Source organism: Sus scrofa, chromosome 9 (assembly GCF_000003025.6).
Source record: "Sus scrofa isolate TJ Tabasco breed Duroc chromosome 9, Sscrofa11.1, whole genome shotgun sequence".
Taxonomy (NCBI): domain Eukaryota; kingdom Metazoa; phylum Chordata; class Mammalia; order Artiodactyla; family Suidae; genus Sus; species Sus scrofa.
This window is the reverse complement of record NC_010451.4, coordinates 74,926,749-74,946,196: the sequence shown is the minus strand read 5'-3', so window position 1 is coordinate 74,946,196 and position 19,448 is coordinate 74,926,749. Positions and strand designations below refer to the sequence as shown.

The following is a 19,448-nucleotide window of genomic DNA, read 5'->3' as shown; positions in this document are numbered from 1 at the left end:
ATAGGTGCTCCGAATCCAGAACATTCTAACAGAAGAACCCAAAGTTACAGTGGTTTATGCAGACAATGGCACAGTTTTACAAGCAAGTACGACTGCTTCTGTATACAAAGGGAAACTGCTGATTGGCACTGTGTTCCACAGAGCTCTTTACTGTGAGCTCTAACAGGCCAATTTACACCCATGCCTTGGCAACCATGAGCTCTTCATTTCAACCACTTGCCACATCTCAGGGACCACAGTGATCTCATGCTAACCTTAAATGTGGACAATCACAAGACATGAAAGTGTGCTTAACTGGGAGCAGATAAGACGTAAAAGGCTTTTTTCAGAGTATAATATCAAATCAGTCTTGCAATATACGAAAACCTCTTACACCAATAAAAATCCTTTTTAATTAAAATGGCTAAAATCATCACATCAGTTGTCAGGTCTTAAGTAGTTCCACAGAATGTGACTCAGAAGGTCCTTTTCCTAAAATGTGTGTTTCCTGAGAAGACATGAGCTCTTGCTGCCTTGCCGTGTCTTGTTCATGAACTCTTGTGTCGTCAGAGCCCAGCACTCATCCAGAGCCTCCAGGTCACATGCCAGACAACCAGACTTGTGCTAAGAAGCTGCCCTCAGTGCCAGGCATCCCTCCCCAAAGTCACCAGACATCCTGGCATACTCAGGAACATTCCTACTTCCCCTTCATAAACTGTACATTTTAGTTTCCCAAACTTGGTGAAAGGAAGAAGTTTGTTCACTTGATGTTTCGATACAAAAGCCCATAATTGATTCAGGTAAAACTAAGTATCAGCAGAGACAAAAGTGTTGTTGAAGTGATGGTGGTGGTAGTTTTTCCTTTTTTTTTTTTTTTTTTTCCTAATCTAACTTGCTATGGAGGCTAAAAAGAAATCAATGGAAAGGTAAACAAAAAAAGCAGAAAATTAATAAACTTTGGCTGTCTTTAGAGAGATGTGACTAGGAAGAATAGATGACTTTGCCATTTTCTTATAAAAGCTGGTATGAAAAGATGACCTATCTTCATTTATTTGTCTATCTTGAAGGCGTAGCTTCCAGGCTGGATTATCTTGGGGGGATCCTGAGGCAGTCCCATTAGAAACAAAGTTTTTCTAACGCACTTGCTGTGACAATGGTCCGGCATTTGGGGAAAAATGTTTTGCAGAGAAATTGAGAACTGCCAGCTGCTGATAATTTAAGACCATTGAGTTAAAGTAATAAACACGAACATCTTGTTTGGATAAAAAAACACTTCCTTCACTTCAGGATTAGAGTTATCGTAGTCACGATCTCAGTGAGCATAATATCACATGCCCAATGAGTCTGCAATTATTCAGCGACACTGTTCACGGCCCCTGAAGCTGGATCCTCCTAAATATTATTTTGAAACTATCAATGGCTGTGGTGCTTAGGTTGATACTTCCCTTAAAAAGAGTCACTTGGTATCATCAATAAAATGACCATACTCTGTTCTTCCTTGTTCTTGGTAGAACATACAAATTCTGCCCTCATGAGACAGCTACACAATTTGACAGCTTATACTCAAAATCATTCAAAAAGGAAGAGAAAACAGCTCAATGCATTTATTCTGTGATGTTCAGCTCTAAATTCTGGCATTGCCAACGGTTTAGTCACAGATAAATTATGGGTTTGTGTATACAGAAGAAAGATATTAATACCCCCCACTCGTTATATTCAGTCTTCTGAATATTTCAGGTTTTAGAAATAAAATTGTTGATGGGAACACCATACAATGGGATGGCCTGACTCTAAGTTTGCCCCATGCTGTGTGAGGCCAACTGCCTAATGGATTTGTGACAGACCTTCTCCTGGCTGATAGGTATCAGAAGCTGTGACAGTGAAGCCATGATGGGAACAGAGAGGTGGGCAAGGGAGCTCCTAGTGGAAGTTTTGATCATTTAACTTTATGCCCAGTTCCATAATTGTGCTTTCAAATGTAATTCTAGCTGCCAATTTACACTTTACCAGGGCTAAAACTTATTTTTAGTTTCATTTCCATGGAAAATGTGCACTTTGCTCTTGATTGATAGGTATATTTTGACAGTTAATACAGGTTTACCCAGTCAAGGCTTGTTTTAGTTGAAGGTGAAAATGGAAGAGGAAAAAAAAATTACTTCAACAGACCTTAGTATTTCTCTTTTTATTGCATTCGTTGTCTAACAACAACAATACTCATTGGCAAGAAATTTATTTACACTAACAAATTAAATTTAATCACAGATATTTTTAGATTGGTCAGAAAACAAAGGACCACTGCGATATTTTGCTTTGAATGCCTCTGAAAACCATAGAGTAAGAAATGTCGTTTTGAACGGAACAATCTAGAGAAGTACATATTAACCAAGCACAAGAGAACAATCCAGACGTGGCACTATTGTCTCTTCCATGCAAATGATCGAACACCAAAATGTACAAATTAAAATTTTCAGATAACATGCTATCCATACTTATTGGACTTAAAATGATTTCCAAACAACTCTTTTCCTTCAGTGATACATAAAGAAGGATTGAAATAAATCAGCTTCTCTCCAATGGAATAGAATTCACTCTCTTTTTCTCTCCTTTCAGCTGGCCGGTTTTGTTAGTGATTTGTAGCAAGTGTACTAGTGGTTTAACTGCAACACCATTAAAAGGTACAAAAGCAGTAGTGATGACGATAAATAATATTAAGGAAAACACATACATATATATTTAAGAGTAGTCACTAAGCACTAACTAAATCTGATGTTGTTGGGAGGTGTTATCTAGCTGGAGTGCCTCTTAATTCCCACTTCTGAAAGTAATTTAATGAGTTTTGGCCAATTGTTCTTTCATGGATGAAAGATTATATTCTTAACAGGAAACCGAGGTGTGTGACGATCGCTGAAGGGAACAGAAGCATACACCTTCCAACAACATACTCACGCTCATATCCTCTTGTGTTATATTTGGTGATGACCTAGCCATGTCATCACTTTGCAAAAGAAGTAAATACATGGTCATGTGATAGCAACACTGCCATCAGAGACCCAGTAATTAGTGACTTAAGCATCACAGCGACCAAATGTCATTTTAGAGCATGAGCAAATGCACCAGAACACACAATGCAATTTTCAGCCAAGGAAACTGCAGTCTGCAGTTGAAAATGCCCAAAGCTGCATACACTTCTGAGCTTCAACTCAGCAATGTGCAATCTTGACATCAAAGCATTAACCAAACATGTGAGGAAATTTCATCTTACTAAAATACCAAATATCTAATAAACCATTTTACCAAAATATATAAACATGTAGAAGGATAAATGCATTTAGTAGAAATACATTAAAAAATCTCTTAAAATCTCATGAGCCATTCAATGTACACACACACACAAAATGGCAATAAGGCTATGATACTGCTCAGGGTCCTATCTGACATTACCAAGTTTCATATACAAGATATATTTTTATGCCATGAGGTTGCAGTATGTGTGCATGTACTGGGGGGGGGATATATTCATACATACGTAGTTCTGTACATCTACACAAACGGCATGCACATTCTTGAGAAATTGCCTCTTGTTCTCTAATTCCTTACCTTATTCATTCTTGAATCCCTAGTGGTTTGGGAGCTGGGGCTGAGGTGGGGCCAAGGACTGGAAATCATCACCTTTCTTTCCTTCCCTACATGCTGTAGATCCGGATTCAGGTCACACTCCACTTTTGGTCCATACACTCAAAGGTATGAGCCTTCGAGGAACCACCATCCTCTCAACACATTCACATAGACACCCACACTAGAGCATGTAAGGACCCTCTGCGAAGCATACGGTGGAAACTCATATTTCCATTTTCCAGGAGAAATTCCTTCTGTAGGCTTTTTCTTTTCCCTTTTACTTCTTGATTGGGTTTATTCTTGCTGCTACTTTAAATACTACTGGTATACTATCTCCTGTGATTTGTTTTCCCCAGTGTTTTGGACCAAGACTAAGTTTCCTGAGACTTTAAATGCCTAAGACAAAGATAAACAAGATCTGCCTGCATATGAGGGTATTCTTCAGGATTGAATTAATGAAGCATATTCGTATTTTTTATAACCCTGCTTCTTCTTGAGAATTTACTCCCTACCTCCAACATCATAATGAAAGCAATTCTAATAGAAAATATGAACATTTTATTTCTGAACTTCATCCTTAAATGTTTAGCTTCAGAACAATGCAGAGGTAGTCCTTTGATTAAAGGTAAGTTGGAAAAGATATTTTAAAAACTGGGCTTTTCCTTTTCATTTTACCTCTTCATTCAGAAAGCACTAAGGACTTGGTGTTACATAGGTGACATGAACCCTAGTTCATGACCATTGCCCACCAAGTTGAAATGCCCCTCAAGTGCGGCTCTATTGGGACAGTAAATTTAGTTACTCAAATGGAGGTTGGAAATTCTGAAATAGCTCCATGTAATGAAGGAGCTACATCACATTTGAAGCACAGACATTCCTTCTAGAATGGCTGGGGCAACCCCTTTTGAAACGGCTTGAATACTACAGTCAAAAACTGGGTTCTCCTCTCTGGCAGCTTGGTCTGTAATTTTTAACACTTGTAAATGAGTTAGATAAATGAATTTTCATTTATCATTTAAGAGCACATGTTAATCCTATTACACAAAGAACCTAGCCAAGAATTATGTGTCTTCAATAAAAACCATAAAGGCAAATTAAAGTGCTGGATCAAACGACCTGGCTTGGGCCTGTAGAATCTTAAGATTCCAGGGTAGCGATGATGAAGATAGATAAAAAGCAACAGTTTGTTTGGTTCCTTGTTCTCTTGTCTCTTTGTTTCCAACACAGAGAAGCACAAGGTAGGTTCCCATTTCACGCCTCCTAGAAGTGGTGTGTGGAATGAGCACCTACCACACTGCAATCATGAACTGCTGTGGGTTGAAAATGCTTATGGGATGTTGAGGGTGGGAAATCCATGTCAACCCCAGCTGAAGGAGGAGACCATAGCATAGCCTTGTTGTCATGAAACTAACGGTGATCTTCATCAGTGTGTTAGAATGAGCAAGACTAGGTTTTCACCCTAACTTATCCCTCTGTAGTAAACTTCTGATTCAGGCCAAAAAAAAAAAAAAAAAAAAAAGAAAGAAAAGAAAGGGAGAGAGAGAGAGAGAAAACTGTTACGTAAATTGTGAATTACTTTAAGGGAGAGAGTCTTTTAGTGGAACACCCTGCCTCAGACACTCAGCTCAGACAATGCTCTCTGTCTACAGCTTGGCCTCACCACAACTGCCTGCCCCCAAAAGCATTACCTGTATCCCAAAAACACTTTTGGCTATTGTTAGAATCATACCGAGCTGTTGTTTAGGGAACATAGTTCATAATAACCAGGTATTCCCTTTTTGTTCATTTTCTAAATAAATAAATAAATAACTACAAAGTCTTTAAGGTTCATGAAGCAATAATTCTGTTAAATTGTAAGGACACTGAAAACGACTAGCATCAAAGTAGGAGCTGTGTAAAATACGAATCTCAATTAGGCATCATGCACTAGAGCCAATAAAGGAAATAATAGGAAAACAAAATGTTCACAAGATCTGATGTCCTTCACTTTGTTTTCATACCCTTTTATCGATCGGCTCACATTTTATCCTTTGTTGGACAATCAAAGACATTTCTGCAGTTTTAATTAGTAATGTTAAAATAACTCAAGAAGAACTAAAATTACTATAACTTAAAAATCAAAACAATTATAATACAAACTAAATGATTTGAGGAATAAGAATTTGATTTATAATATTATCAGTTGGTCACTGATCTAAACAACAAATAAAGTTAAAGAACAATACTTCTAAGACATTTGAGAAAAAGCAATATAATAGATCATAAATTATGTGCAGAGACTGAGACTTATAGACATTTCCAGTATATACATCCATTTTCATATATTACCAAAGTGTAAACATAAGATAATCACCCTTCCATTTCCACCCTTAAAATGAATACAGTGAAACTTCCAGTGTGATCCACATCACTTTTTTCCCCAAAGATAAGCAAAAATGGCAAAAATTTATAACTAGCATTAACAGATTTTGACTAATTTAGTCTTTTCTAGTATTAGAAAAGATTTGTTGAATGTTGTTCATTGATAGTGGTTCTTTGTTTCTCACGATATTAATAAATAGCAAAGCACCACACATCTCAAAATATTAATAGAGTATCTAGTATGGCAGTTTCATTATCATATCCCAAATAAAGACAGAAAAATTAGGTAGTGACTTGGATAACTGTAGAATACCATGTTACTTTATGTCAATACTTCTGAGGATCAAATGAATGGCCTATATCTAGTGATGAAGGAGCTGAACTGGAACTTAACAGATAATACTCTGTCACTGAAAAGGAAGTAGGCCTTGGGGAAGAACAGAATTATAAATTTCTAGCTTAGATAATTCCAGATTTCAAATATTCAAACAAGCAGAAAAACAAAAAACAGAAAACACCATGCTCAAAATACAAGATGGAGCTACGTGGGCAGGAGCCCCTTTACATTACCTGTTACTTGTAACCTTCAAAAGCCTTCCCCTAAGCTCTGTGTGTAGAACACCTCCAGTGGAAGATAAGGACAGAGAATCCCCAGTGGAGTAAAGGAAGTAAAATACTTGTCCAAGGATTCATATGGCCTCAACTCTTATTTTGAAACTGGTCCTCTGGAAAGTGGATGACCTTGTTTTTACAGCCAATGCAGCAAAGAGAACCAGATACATGAGCATAAAAAGCAAAACAACAACAACATCAACAACAACAACAACAACTACAACAACAAATCTATCACTTGAAATTTCTGAGGATGAGTTTATTTTCTTCTCCTTCTGCCCCAGTCTCCTGCATTTGAATTAGTTTGACGAAATACTGAAATTCTTAATACTGGCTTTAAAATGAGTATAACTGCCTGCACTGCTAGACTGTATCCTGTGTACCATCTTAAACTTTAACTGTAAAGTGGAAATCTCTAAAGAATGGAAGAGAATGGCTCAGAAAAACCATTCAAAACATCTCAAAAATATAACTGACAGCCCTCCTTTACGGGAACATTCTGTGTGCTCAAGAAAATTGCTTCTCTGGTTGAATGTTAGTCAAATCTAACTTTAACTGGTATTTCTATTTTCCTTAAAAGTATATTTGTTAAAATGGTAACTGAGCCCACGTGGGAACTCTTGAGTAGAAAATATGTGATGAGTTCCCTACTGTGTCATAGGCTGAAGACCAGCCAGAATGCTCCCCAGGAGAGGAAACCTGAAAATGTTGGTTTCCTTAAAAATCAATTTTGTGTTCAATTTGTTGGGGGAAAAAGGAACTGCGTTGTGTGTCGGTGTTGCTGAAATACTGAACGTGCAGCAGTAGCAAAGTAAACAACAGAGCCCCACATCCCATGGCTGTATTAGCATCTGAATTTTTCTTTGTTTGGCTAAATCTGGAGGATAAATGTTACCCTCAGAACCCCAATGTAATACCCACATTCACATTCTTAAGGCTTTTGCTTCCTTCTGGGGTTAACAAAAGTGATTCGTTTTCTCTTCTTGATGCCCAGCAAGCAGAAGAGTTTGCTTGCTTTTTGACATAGTAAGTAATTATGTGGCAGAGTACCCACATTTCTACAGTGGGGTTGTCTCACTGTCCAGACACAGAAATGAGGGGGAACTTTCCCACACACTGGAGTGGATTCTGCAGCCCAGATCTCATGGCAGAGTGGTATTCTCGGCCATGCAGATATGAGCCACTGCCCAGTTTCAGGATCCCACACTGAAAGCGCATGGAGCTCCACTGACAGTGCCAGGGTGTGTTATGCTCCTGCTGGCCAGGGTCACAGTGGTTCTTCAAGTGACACCACCTACACACCCTAAAGAAGAGAGAGACACTGCTATCTTGCATCCCTCACCAACGAGATCCTTGGTTTTTTACTAGGCCGAAGGTGGTACGGGATTATTTCAGTAGGTGAAAATTAAAGAGTGTATTCTATTAATGCAGAAAATGCAGTGGTTGAACACACGGTTCCCCAGTCTGCCAAAGAACAAGTTACCCTGTCATCAGTTTCTTCTTCATCCTCCGGAGGAGAGCAGGGCAGGAAGAGGTGGAAACTTCTCTTGGTGTCTTACTGCTCACCAGCACCCTCTGTAGCAGCTGCCATCCTCTCTGTCTTCTTAGACTTCCTCTGCATTTGCTCTTGTTCCTTCCTCCTCAGCTTTTCTCTTTGTTTTTCCATTTTCTCTTGAGCCTTCCGAGCCTTCTCTAGAGACACCTTCATTTCCTTGAGCTTTTTTTTGACCACTGCCCGGTCCTGGGATGATGTCATCCCAAGAGCCTAGGAAGGAAACACATATACCAACTGAATTTGAAAACCAATGACCTCTCTGCTTCTGAGAAGGTTGATATCACAATACGTTCAAACTCAAGAACTAATTTAAACATAATTGAAGAGGTTCTCAACTGAGGAAGAGCTGAATACATGTGCCAAAAATCTACTTGCTGAGGGACTGAGCTTTATTTGTTCTTTTGTTCTTTGAGGTCCCTAGCTCAGACAACCTGATTAAGCAAATGCTTTCTGAACTGGTAATTAATGGGTAAATGAATGAAAAACGGGCATAATTCTGCTTCTCCAACCTTTGGGCTGTAGACATTTATAGCCTAAGGTATTGCTAAACTCATCAATATTTTCAAAAGATAGGAGTGAGCACCTGCTGCCACAGAGGGCTCCAAGAAGGGCAGGAAGAATCGAAATAGCTTCCTTTCTGCTAATGTATTCATTTACAATGAAGACCCAAAATGTCTTTTGGACCAGAATGCCCATGTCAGCGTGACTAGCCATTCTCTCCCTGTAGCAGCAGACCTATAAAGGAAGCCTGATTATAATGAGGAGGTTGCTCGATGAGCTTGGAATTCAGAAAAAAGGGAGTTGGTTACATACTTTAAATGTTTCCTGACCTTCAGAATCAACAGCAGGATGCATCCATCTCCCCAACAGGGACAGCCTTGTCAAGGGGGCCTTCATATTCACAGGCTATTGATTGATCTCTAACCTTTTCAAGACTGTCAAGAGATACTCATCTGCCTGTCAGCCCAGCAGGAGGCCAAGGTTTGGGGGTGTTGAGCTGGCTGTGAGCTCCTTATTGCCCTTTTTCCACAGGGGTAGGTGTCACCTCAGACTCTAAAGGAGATGGACTGGACAGGTGAAAATGAAGGGGGATGGCTGGGGAGGGAAGACATGACCTGCACATAGTCGGGGAACAAAATTCTGGGGATAACATGGTCCCAGTTTGAGAGTGGTAAGCAGGGGAAATTGAGGCTGGAAGAGAAATTAGTGAAAAAAAAAGGCGGGGGGGAAGATTCATGGATCTGGGTTTTAACACTAACATGATGGGAGAGCCCACATTAGCCATTATTAAAACTCAATACTACACAGGAAGTAAGCAGAGTTAATCCATGGACCATGTGTTGCTTGGCGGAAGCTATGGAGTGAGCCCCTAGCTCTCTTGGTCAGCAGACTACTGTTTGATTTAAAACCTAATGATCTTCCAAAACTTCCTGTACCACTCAGAAATAATTCAGTGTCATTTGTGGATGAGAATTACCTTTCAGATATGAAGAATGCTCTTATCTAATGGAAACATTTGAGGTGCTATGAGTAATACAAATTATACTTGGTAACCTACCACAAACACATAATTCTTTACCTTAAGTTTATTTCCATCCAACTGCAGGAGTTGCTCTCCAGTGATGTTTTGGGCACTGAATTCAGAGACATACTGCTCCAGATTTAGGCTCATTAGCCAGTGGGAAACCTGCTGCACGCTCCATTCATGAACGGCCCGATTCGGATACTGACTGTGTTTGGGAGACTGTCCATCATCAAGGATCTGAGATAGGAACGTTATGCAGGGTTGTTAAAGGACCAAGAAGCTGTAGCTCAGTATGGCATGTGATGCTATCAAAAGCCATTTCTTGCCTACTAGAGCCACACTTATTTTAAACCATAGAGTGAGCTAATGGTTCTGGCAGTGTGTACAACACACACATGTAGTTATTACCTTTGCATTTTTTTTAAGGAATTTGGAAATTTAAAAATTCCCCTAAACAAAGCAGCATTATTGATGTAGGAAGTTTAAAACTGAAAAATACGCACTAATGTTGCAAGTTTTTACATTAAAACACTTTGGAAAGATTATCAGATGCAGAAAACAAGTATGTCATTAATCTCTCTATATAATACATCACTCTGCATGGATCCGATTCTGGTAAGACATTAGAGATATGGAAAGAGACACTTTAAAATATTGAGGTATATCTCTTACTTAGAAGGGGAGAACATTAAGTCCTCAAACATTCCTAGGGGAAATTTCATAGCCATTATTTCATTTGAGCAGGAAGCAAATCTGTGAGGAAGGCAGGTGGGGTGATTTCCAGAATTACTTTTATTTATTTATTTTTTGCTTTTTTTTTTTTTTTTTAGGGCCTCACCTATGGCATATGGAGGTTCCTAGGCTAGGGGTTGAATTAGAGCTGCAGCTGCCTGCCTGTGCCACAGCAACTGGGGATCCGAGCTGCATCTGTGACCTATACCACAGCTCACGGCAACGCTGGATCCTTAATCCACTGAGTGAGGCCAGGGATCGAACCTGCATCCTCATGGTTACTAGTCAGGTTTGTTACTGCTGAGCCACAATGGGAATTCCCTCCAGAATTACTTTTAATAAATGAGGAAAATGAAGCTCAGAAAGTCTACAGATCTGTCTGGCTAGTGAATGGCAGAGCTCCACACCTACTAGTTTATTTTATTCCAAATCTCAGTCTCTGTCCAGAGCAGGACATCATTCGGAGTAGTGCAAAGGGCAGCTTGGTTCCTGGAACCCCTAAGCTGAGAGGAGATGAAGGCTGTGATAAACCTGGGAGGACAGACAGGAGTCACTTCAGCGACGTGCAGGGAACACAGAGGAGGGGATGGGGGAGCTGAGATGAAGGCAAAGGACTGTGTCGGGGAAATGGTGATGGAGGACACATCGAAGGGCTCTGGAGGTGAAGTTGGGAGAACCTCCTGGCTCAGGAATGTCTTTTCAACTAAGCTGTAGGCTGGGAGTGAAACTATTTAACATGGGCCAAGGCTCCACTACAGAGGGGAGTTTCTTGTATTGTTTGATTTAAACCATTTGCAAAGAAAGAAAAGAAGCTTAGATGATACCATGTAAGCCACCACACACAGCCCACTGAGAGCTCACCTCGTCATCTATCATATCCAGGCTCTGAGTGAGGGAGCAACAAAGGAATCAAAAAGAAAAGTGTTACAGAGACAGGAAACACACATATACAGTACAAAGTTTTAATATAATTACATTCATGCCAAACCTGAAGAATATAGGCAGAAATATTTAAGAGGAAAAAAACAGTTTTTACAAACCAAAAATCATGTTAGAAAGAAACAAGGAATTTTTAGGGTGAATACATCTTTCCTAACAGTGGTTCTCCCTCCCCACCCCCCACTCCCAGTACTGGTGTTTCTTTCCTCTACTTATCTCTTGGGGCACCAAGTCAAACATTAATGTAATTAGCCACACCCTGCTCAGAGGACACCTGCTCAGAGGGAATCTTGGGTAGAGATGGTGGGGAGTGGGGAAGAAAGGGACTTGAGGCTGCAAACTCCCACGTGACTTCTGTGCTGTTTCCTATGGTTGCTCACCAGCGCCCAGCCTCCCAGCCTCTCTTTAGATTCCACTTAAATCTAAGCAAGGTTGAGGAGGTCCCTGGACAGTTTATAGGGGCTCAGAAACAGCATTTTGCTTTTATGCTGAGGCAGAGAGGGAGCGAAATCATGAAGATTTCATATCAAACCATGGTCCTGATGACTGATATGCAAAATCTACCTATAAACATTTTCCCGGTGATAGTTCAGGGGTAAAATGTACAATCTGAGAAAATGGCTCTGTCCTAAGGGCCACTGAGTACCTCATCTGATGAGAGCGCCAAGGACTGAGAAAGCCCAGGTGTTTTGGGTTCTGCTCCCAGGCCACTCAGGTCTGCTGAGCTGGTACTGCTGGGACTGAAGTCATCGGTGAAGGTAAAATTCTGAAAAAATAAATAAAGCTCAGTGTTAAATGAGCACAGGGAGTGAAGCAGAGGTAGGTATGTTTACAAGTTCTAGAAAGGTTCTTTTAAGTAATCTTAGCAGAAATTCACAATGGGTTTGGTGACCGGGCGATGGTGGAGAACACCGCGCCTTCTGTGCTGGATGGGGAATTGGGGCGCTTCTCCGTCAGGTGAAGGATAGGTGTTTTAGAGAGCTGATTCTTCAATCTCTCCTCAAGGGTACAGCATTCATTATCCTCTGCAGCTGCTCAGAGGAGTAATATTAATAAGCCTATTTTCTTTGACCCCAATCGTGATGAGTAACAGTGTAAGTAAAAGTACAAGATGGTGTGGCCAGCCTGAGTTATTAGAAACAGATGGCAATCCATATTAGAAAGGTAGCTTGAGCACCTCCTGGGAAGGCTCGCTTGCCGTTGCCTATGATAAATACTGTGAGAAATGGCAGATCCTCTCCTGGATGTAACCTTCAAGATGACGAGTTCTGGGGAGGCCACAGTCTGACCTTACTCTAGTAGTTACATGCTAAAATATAGCTCTTGACACAGCACCAGCAGAGTGCCAAGGAGGCTGCAGTGCTGGTAGAGACTGGAGGTGCTGGGGGTAGGGGTGTGTAAAAGAAACTTCCCTAGAACTTCATTAAAATGCTCGGCGGCTATTAAAGTCAGATAAACTCACAATGACCACATAACTGCATTTGTGAAAACATTTTAAACCAAACCTGGAGTCTCTCCAGTGCAAGATAATGATAGCATTTTTCAAACAAAATTTAGATTTCTCAGATCCAAGACTGGAAATGTTTCAAGACCAAAGAGGTCTGCTGCTGCCAAACCTTCTTTGGCTAATAATTCTAGAAGGACTGGCTCGCCTGGAACTCTAAGTGCTTGACCAACACCGTCTTGTTTCCTATTCCATTTCCTTAGGAACTGAACTGTTAGTTTTCCATTAGGTTCCCTTGCCTTGGGTTGAGCTGGTTGTGCAGAAACTAGAGAATTAAGTACCAAACTCCCAAGTTGCTAAAACTTCGGAAAAGGAGACTAAATCAGTGTACACAGAGCTAGGCTAGTAAAAAACATTTAAGCAGGGAACCACTTAACACAGCACATTACCACTTGATATTGTCAGTGGAGATATGACTCCAAATTCTGTCAAAACCTTATGCGCTGTTGACCTCAAGAAAAGAATTAAAGTCAAGTAACATTAATCACAGGTTTCTCTTTGAGAAAGAAAAGTGAACACAGATAAAAGGAGAACAAACAACACGTGAAAGTTAGCCACCATATGGGTTTCAATAAAATGTTAGGTAAGGTTTGCAGTGTCATGCTGGAAATAACCATCATGCATTTAAAAACAAATAAGCATATAATTCCTCAATTCTGCTAGAGTTAAAAACCTTTTTGATAGAATTATAAGAGTTCTTCAACATGGACGTTTGACTTGAGAAATAAGTAAGGATGCTGTGTCAGCACTGGTTTGCCTCAAAGAATTTCATTTAGATATATCCAACACATATTCAGTCCTGAATTTATTTGTTTTCCAAGTATATCTTGAAGAGTAACACAAAAATAGTTTTGTAATGTAATTTAAAGTGGAATACTTGGTAAACATATCTATCATACTGTTCCATGATTTAAATGCATCTTTCCCAGCATGACTTAACTGTCAAACTGAGATTAAATAGCAATATGTGAAAAGACAGGCAAATCAAGATTAACATACAATCTAGAATGGGACGGTATTAAAGAAGGTGGTGGTTAAATGAGGATTTCCTTCTCCCCCACACAAGAAATACCATGCGTTGTTTACTGCAGTGTTATTACATTGGTTTCTCAGATCCAGAGTATACACACAAGTTGAGAATGCTTTCCAAAGACTGAAGAGAAAGGATTGGGGGTTTTCTTGTTTGCTTTTTTAATTCCTGTGTTCTCTACCTTAGACCCCTTTTTATCTGAAATTAGAGTTTCAGGAGAAGGCTGTAGGGGACTTTTAGGTGAAGGCAGGTTCCTGAAGGAATAGGATCCTTTCCGGCTTTCGTTAAACCATGAGAAAGGCAGGCCAGTTGAGCACATGGAGGCTGGCTTCGGTTTCCAGGGTTCCAGCCTGCTTCTGAAGATCCTGGATTATGAAGACAAGGGGTTGTTAGATAAAGAAAGGGCAGATGTAAAATTTATCGAGCTGAATTCTGAAGGGACTCTGAATAGAGGTATCAGTTTGAGAAATTGTTCCATACAAGAGAGAGTAAAAGTTTTGCTCTTTCACCTAGAACAATGATCCTGGTATTTATTTTTTTCCCATCTGGATTCTATAACAATGATCAATATTTTGGTATCAATATTGCCATGGCGAATTTTATGAATGTACCTAATAAATGTATGTGGATAAATTAAAATCAGGGAGGGGCATGGTCTTTTAGGAACTGCTATTAAGTTTATCATTCACAGCATTTCCTTTATTTGGGTCATATATCAGTGCCTCACCACTTGTGACATTAGTTCATAACAGCATTCTTTCCTGGCCTCCTCTGAACACAGCTTCCCAAGAGTCTGGGAGTTTATAATTATATATTTAAATAATTTGGAAATTTCTGGGCTCATGATACTTTGAGCAGAACACACCCCTTATTGGTTTTTCATATATTCTTAGTCCCTTATACATAGAAGGAGCACCAGCCCTGAGGTCCTAATACCATACTTGGAGGTCCAGGATCTGTCACTTCCTGTGTACATGGACTCTCAGCCTCTATTCCTTCAATCATAAAAGATGGCTATTTTATGTACCTCATATGTGATGGTTAAGAATTAAGCATGTGTGAAAGAGGTTTGAAAACTGTAAAGTATAAAGGTCTATGCTATTGTTTAACATTTAAAGGACTCAAAGGTATCTGAGAAACAATTTGAAAACAGATTTTTTTAATGCAGATACTTACACATTTATATTTACCTTTCAGTTAAAAAATAATTATCGGGAGCTAAAGCAGGAGTGGGCACTAATTTCTGTCTTGGAAGAAGTCACTCTCAATATATCTAAGTGATATCTGATGTATTGCTTATTATTTGCTAGCTGTTGCTATCATGACAACACAGAGATTCCCTTTCAACTAAAAGTGCTTCAACTTATGGACAGCTTATGTCCCACATGTATACTGAAATTCAACCTTCTCACATCTCATTTCACATTTTAAAATATGCTATATTCCAAATTTATATAAATAATACAAATAATAACAATTCTTGTTCATTTTCAAAGATTACTGTGAGAAACAAATGGGACAATTAATGAAAAAGTATCTTGTAATCTATAAAGCAATATGCAAATGTAAGGGGATCACGAGGATGATAACTAAAGAGGATGCAGAAGTCACCCAAATTTGGGTAGAATATTGAGATCATAGGTTGGGTGGGTAAAACTGTTTGCCACACTAAAGATTCTAGAAGATCATATGATTTTTTAATGGTGCATTTCTTTTTTTTAAAAAACAAAGGCGTCTGCAAGGATAATAAAGACCAACCAGAGATGTGTTAACCTTCAATTTTATCCTAAAGTTTAAACTTAAAAAAAAAATTGTATCCTTAAATCTACTTATTTACTATCCAAAACTTGGGGTACAGGAGTTTACAATAACTAACCTTAAAAATGCTAGCAGAGGCAGATTGGTCTTCCCTAAGAAGCACTTTCTATTCCTGGGTCATGGACCAGTGCGGCAGTCCCCAAATAAGTCTGAAAACAATCCTCTGGGGCAACTGTTCAAATACAAATTCTTGGGTATCTGGACCTAGCAAGTTAGAATTTGGGGGAGAAGGAGGAGTACACCTGGAATATCTATTTTTTAAATATATGTCTGAGCTCTCTCTTAAAGTTTTAAAATATCTATATCATCCTGAATGCAAAAGAGAGGTTTCTGGAGCAGAAACAGGTTATTATTCACAGCAAGTTACTGCATTTGTTCCCTATGCCCTAATTTCCTCTTTCCAGGGTAACACACTGAGAACCAGGTGTCATCCTATACTTGGTCTATAAGTGAAGAATATAAACAATATGAATCTGCATGAACAATACAGGAGAGGGATAGCTATCCCCCTTCTCCCCTCTGAGAGAGGGAGAGAAATCTTATTTGCTTAATGTAAACAAATTCGACTTGGGAAGAATCTTGGGCTCTTGCAATAAAAGATAAGAGAGACTAGTGTCTCCAGCTGTACAGCCCTGAGAACACCTACACGGAGCTGGGTCTCAACCTCCTCTCCTCCTTACTCCTGGAAAATGTAGTCATATCCCTTTAGGGAGGTAAGCCTCCCTGCAGGTAGATCTACCATAATTTAACTTCTCAGGTTTACCTTTTAGCTCAGGTCCCACATTCCAGTAAAAATGCTTAAAAAGCTCTGACTGTGCAGCAACATGAATATATTTCTCTGTAGTCCCATAGTCTTATAATTGGGGATATTTGAGATAAACTGGACCTGATGATTATTTTCCTCTATTCCATTCTCCAGTAGCATTTATAACTGCATTTGTGTTTCTTATTTTTTTAATTCTTTTTTTTTTTTTTAAGGAAGAATTTGGCTCCTCTCTGAGGTGCCTCTGTGGACCAAGTTTAGGCAGAGAAAGGAGTTTTTCTCTCTGAGCACATGCACTCATCCTGCTCCTCAGCTCTCATGAAAGGGTATGTTTCAACTTCAGCTCTGGAGCAGAGGTGCAGCCCTTGCTCAGGAACAGGGCAGAACTTTCCTCCAGGTATTTGTCATGGGGTAGAATCTCAAACTCACTGCTGTGCCATGGTGTATCTAAAGCTTATTTCAGAGAAAAGGCATCTATGAGGGGCTGACTGAACTACGATACACATAATCCATTTATTCTTCAAGACAGTACCAAAGCCACCCCTGCGTGAATGAGACTGCCAGGAAAATATGTACAAAGAATATTTTGTTTTATACCTTGCAATAAGAATACTTTAAATATTCATAATGATGATAGCCATTTATATTTATTAAGGACTTAAAATGTGCTTCAATGTGATCTCAATCCTCCTAATGACCTGAAAAAGTAAGTAGATGTTTCCATGTTATTGACGAGAAAACTGAGGCATGGAGAGGTTAACTTTCTCAAGATGACAAACGGCTAAATTGGGATTTGAATTCAGGCTCTTAACCATTTTGAAATTATGCTCTTGGCTTTTACTAGAGGCCAATTTTATATTTAATATGAAGGTGCTGCTGAATATGTTCTATTTTAAGTACCAAACTTACATTTTGTTGCATCTCATTTTCCCCTATAAATTTACTTTGAAAATAAATCATACTGTTGTATCAAATGTATTTTTGTATACAAACAAATAATGTTTGGAAAAAAGATGAGTACCTATATATAAAAAAGGAACAAACAAATGAATACATGCTAGTTTACAGACCTACAAAATAGTGAGTTAGAAATCAAAAGAGTATGTTTTTCATAGACTCCTACACTGTCCAATAGAAATGTAATATGAACCACATATGTAAGTTAAAATTTTCTACTAGCCACATGGGAAAAAGAGGTAAAATTAAGTTTTATAATATATTTTTTAACCCAAAATACTCAAAATATTATTTTAACATGTAATCAGTATTATAAGTTATTAATCAGATCTTTCACATTCTTTTTTTCTAATACTAAGTCTTTGAAATCGAGCATGCATTTTCTTCTACAACACATCTCAATATAGACAAGCCACATTTCAAGTGCTCAACAGCCACTGACTAGAGCCTGCCATGCTAGAGAGTGCCAGGGAGAAATGGATGGGGAGTTACAGACTATGTAGTTTTACTTGACCTCACTTATTTTTTTGGTGGGAAACCAAGGTCCAAGGAATACAGTGACTTACCTATGGCGGTGTCAGGATGAACATTGGATTCCAGCCTAGTGTTTCTCCACTGTTAACACTTTTAAGGTGAAAGCAGATTCATTTCCACGGAGGAATATGCCGTCTGCCTTCCCTGTCTTCTCCCATATGCCATCATCTAGCTTTGTTCTGAGAAACATGCAACTGCTCACAATGCTTTCCATTCAGTGACTAAACCAGGTGCTTCTCCTACAGGGCTCCAGAGGAGAATTCCACTGACACCAGTGGCTCCTTATGCCAAGAAGAGTACTTTATCTTACTCTTGTTCATCTCTTTAAGGGATGAACAAGCTCTGACAACTAAGTGTTTCCTGCCTTTTTTTTCTGAGCACATATTTGAAGAGGATAGAACCAAACCATATTTCTTTGTAGAGTTTATTTCTTATTATTACTTTAACCTCATTTATTTGTTTCATGTTGCTTTTGTACTTGAGTTATGCTGTCTCCACAAGGAATATGATAAACTCTAACCCTTTGGAAAGGGAAAAACTGAAACTAGACCAAATTTATCAAATGTCTCATCTCTTTAAAGTTTGATAGCCTCTGATTATTGCTGACTGAATGACATCATCAGATTTTTACAATCTTCTAAGAACTGAATAAAGGGCCTAAGAGATAAGATTACCAACTCAATTGTGGATCATTCTCCCTTTTTTTCTGAGAAAAGCTCACAGGACTGATAGCTTATTCCCAGTTCTTCTCCACACCAGCAGAGGGACCTTGCAGCTGATGGCGTGACCACTCACCTACCTTCGGGGCCCCTGTGAAGTCAACGCAATTGCTTATGCTCCTACTGGGCAGAAACTGTGCTTCCTGGAATATGTTTTATAAGGTTCTGGGCCCATTATTAATCTACGTAGGAGAACAGAGGCTATTGTTAGATTTGATTAGTGTTAATCAACTATGATAGCTCAAAAAAAAAATTCTTTTGAAGCAGAAAAAGTCCTTCCTCTTCCTTGTCTTACTGTTTCAATTACATGAATTCCTTTCAGTGCTGTCAACATTCTACTGTAATTATAAATAATTATGAAATTATGATTCTAATTGAAAAGAATTTTGTAATGTTGTACATGTGAACTGTTGTGACTACTGATGCAGAAGGACTGCAGAAATAACGTCTGAAAACAGACTTGACTGCAGCCTGGCTGACTGATGGTTCAAGAGCTGGCATCAGCTGTGGCTGAGCACTGTGCTGATGACTGCCCACCTGGACTATGTGTGACTTTGCCTAGAGTAAAGTGAGCACTCACCAATAGAACCTAGACCTGCTTGATTTTTACTGCAGTTTATACAGGGACATGAGAACTCTGGCAACTATGAAGAAATTTGGCCAAACCTTCTCCCCTCGCCTCTGCTGGAGGCCTGTGCTTCTGTTCCTTTTAGGGTGGAGCCTGAAAGGTGGGAGGGAGTGACTGCTTTGGATATCCAGGGACCACAGGGAGAACAGTGTCACTTCAGAAGTGTCCAAGTTTCTC

At 39.3% G+C, this 19,448-nt stretch overlaps 2 protein-coding genes across 27 annotated transcripts in view; one reads left to right on the top strand and one right to left on the bottom strand.

Moving 5' to 3' along the window:
- PON1 (paraoxonase 1) overlaps positions 1-2,551 on the top strand; it is a 31,075-nt gene extending 28,524 nt beyond the window's left edge. For 12 of the 13 annotated variants that reach the window (XM_021101912.1, XM_021101909.1, XM_021101911.1 and 9 more), the window contains one exon: positions 5-2,551. In XM_021101912.1, coding sequence (XP_020957571.1) covers positions 5-163 — 159 coding nt within the window. In that variant the 3' untranslated portion in view covers positions 164-2,551. 13 annotated transcript variants of the gene reach the window in all.
- Positions 2,147-19,448, bottom strand: part of PPP1R9A (protein phosphatase 1 regulatory subunit 9A) — a 308,766-nt gene continuing 291,464 nt past the window's right edge. For 7 of the 14 annotated variants that reach the window (XM_021063370.1, XM_021063375.1, XM_021063376.1 and 4 more), the window contains 5 exons: positions 14,034-14,217; positions 11,965-12,084; positions 11,241-11,264; positions 9,702-9,884; positions 2,147-8,332 (listed from right to left, as the gene is read on the bottom strand). In XM_021063370.1, coding sequence (XP_020919029.1) covers positions 8,123-8,332; positions 9,702-9,884; positions 11,241-11,264; positions 11,965-12,084; positions 14,034-14,217 — 721 coding nt within the window. In that variant the 3' untranslated portion in view covers positions 2,147-8,122. The remainder of the gene's footprint in view (positions 8,333-9,701; positions 9,885-11,240; positions 11,265-11,964; positions 12,085-14,033; positions 14,218-19,448) is intronic. The other 7 variants (XM_021063374.1, XM_021063384.1, XM_021063380.1 and 4 more) reach the window with 4 other exon arrangements.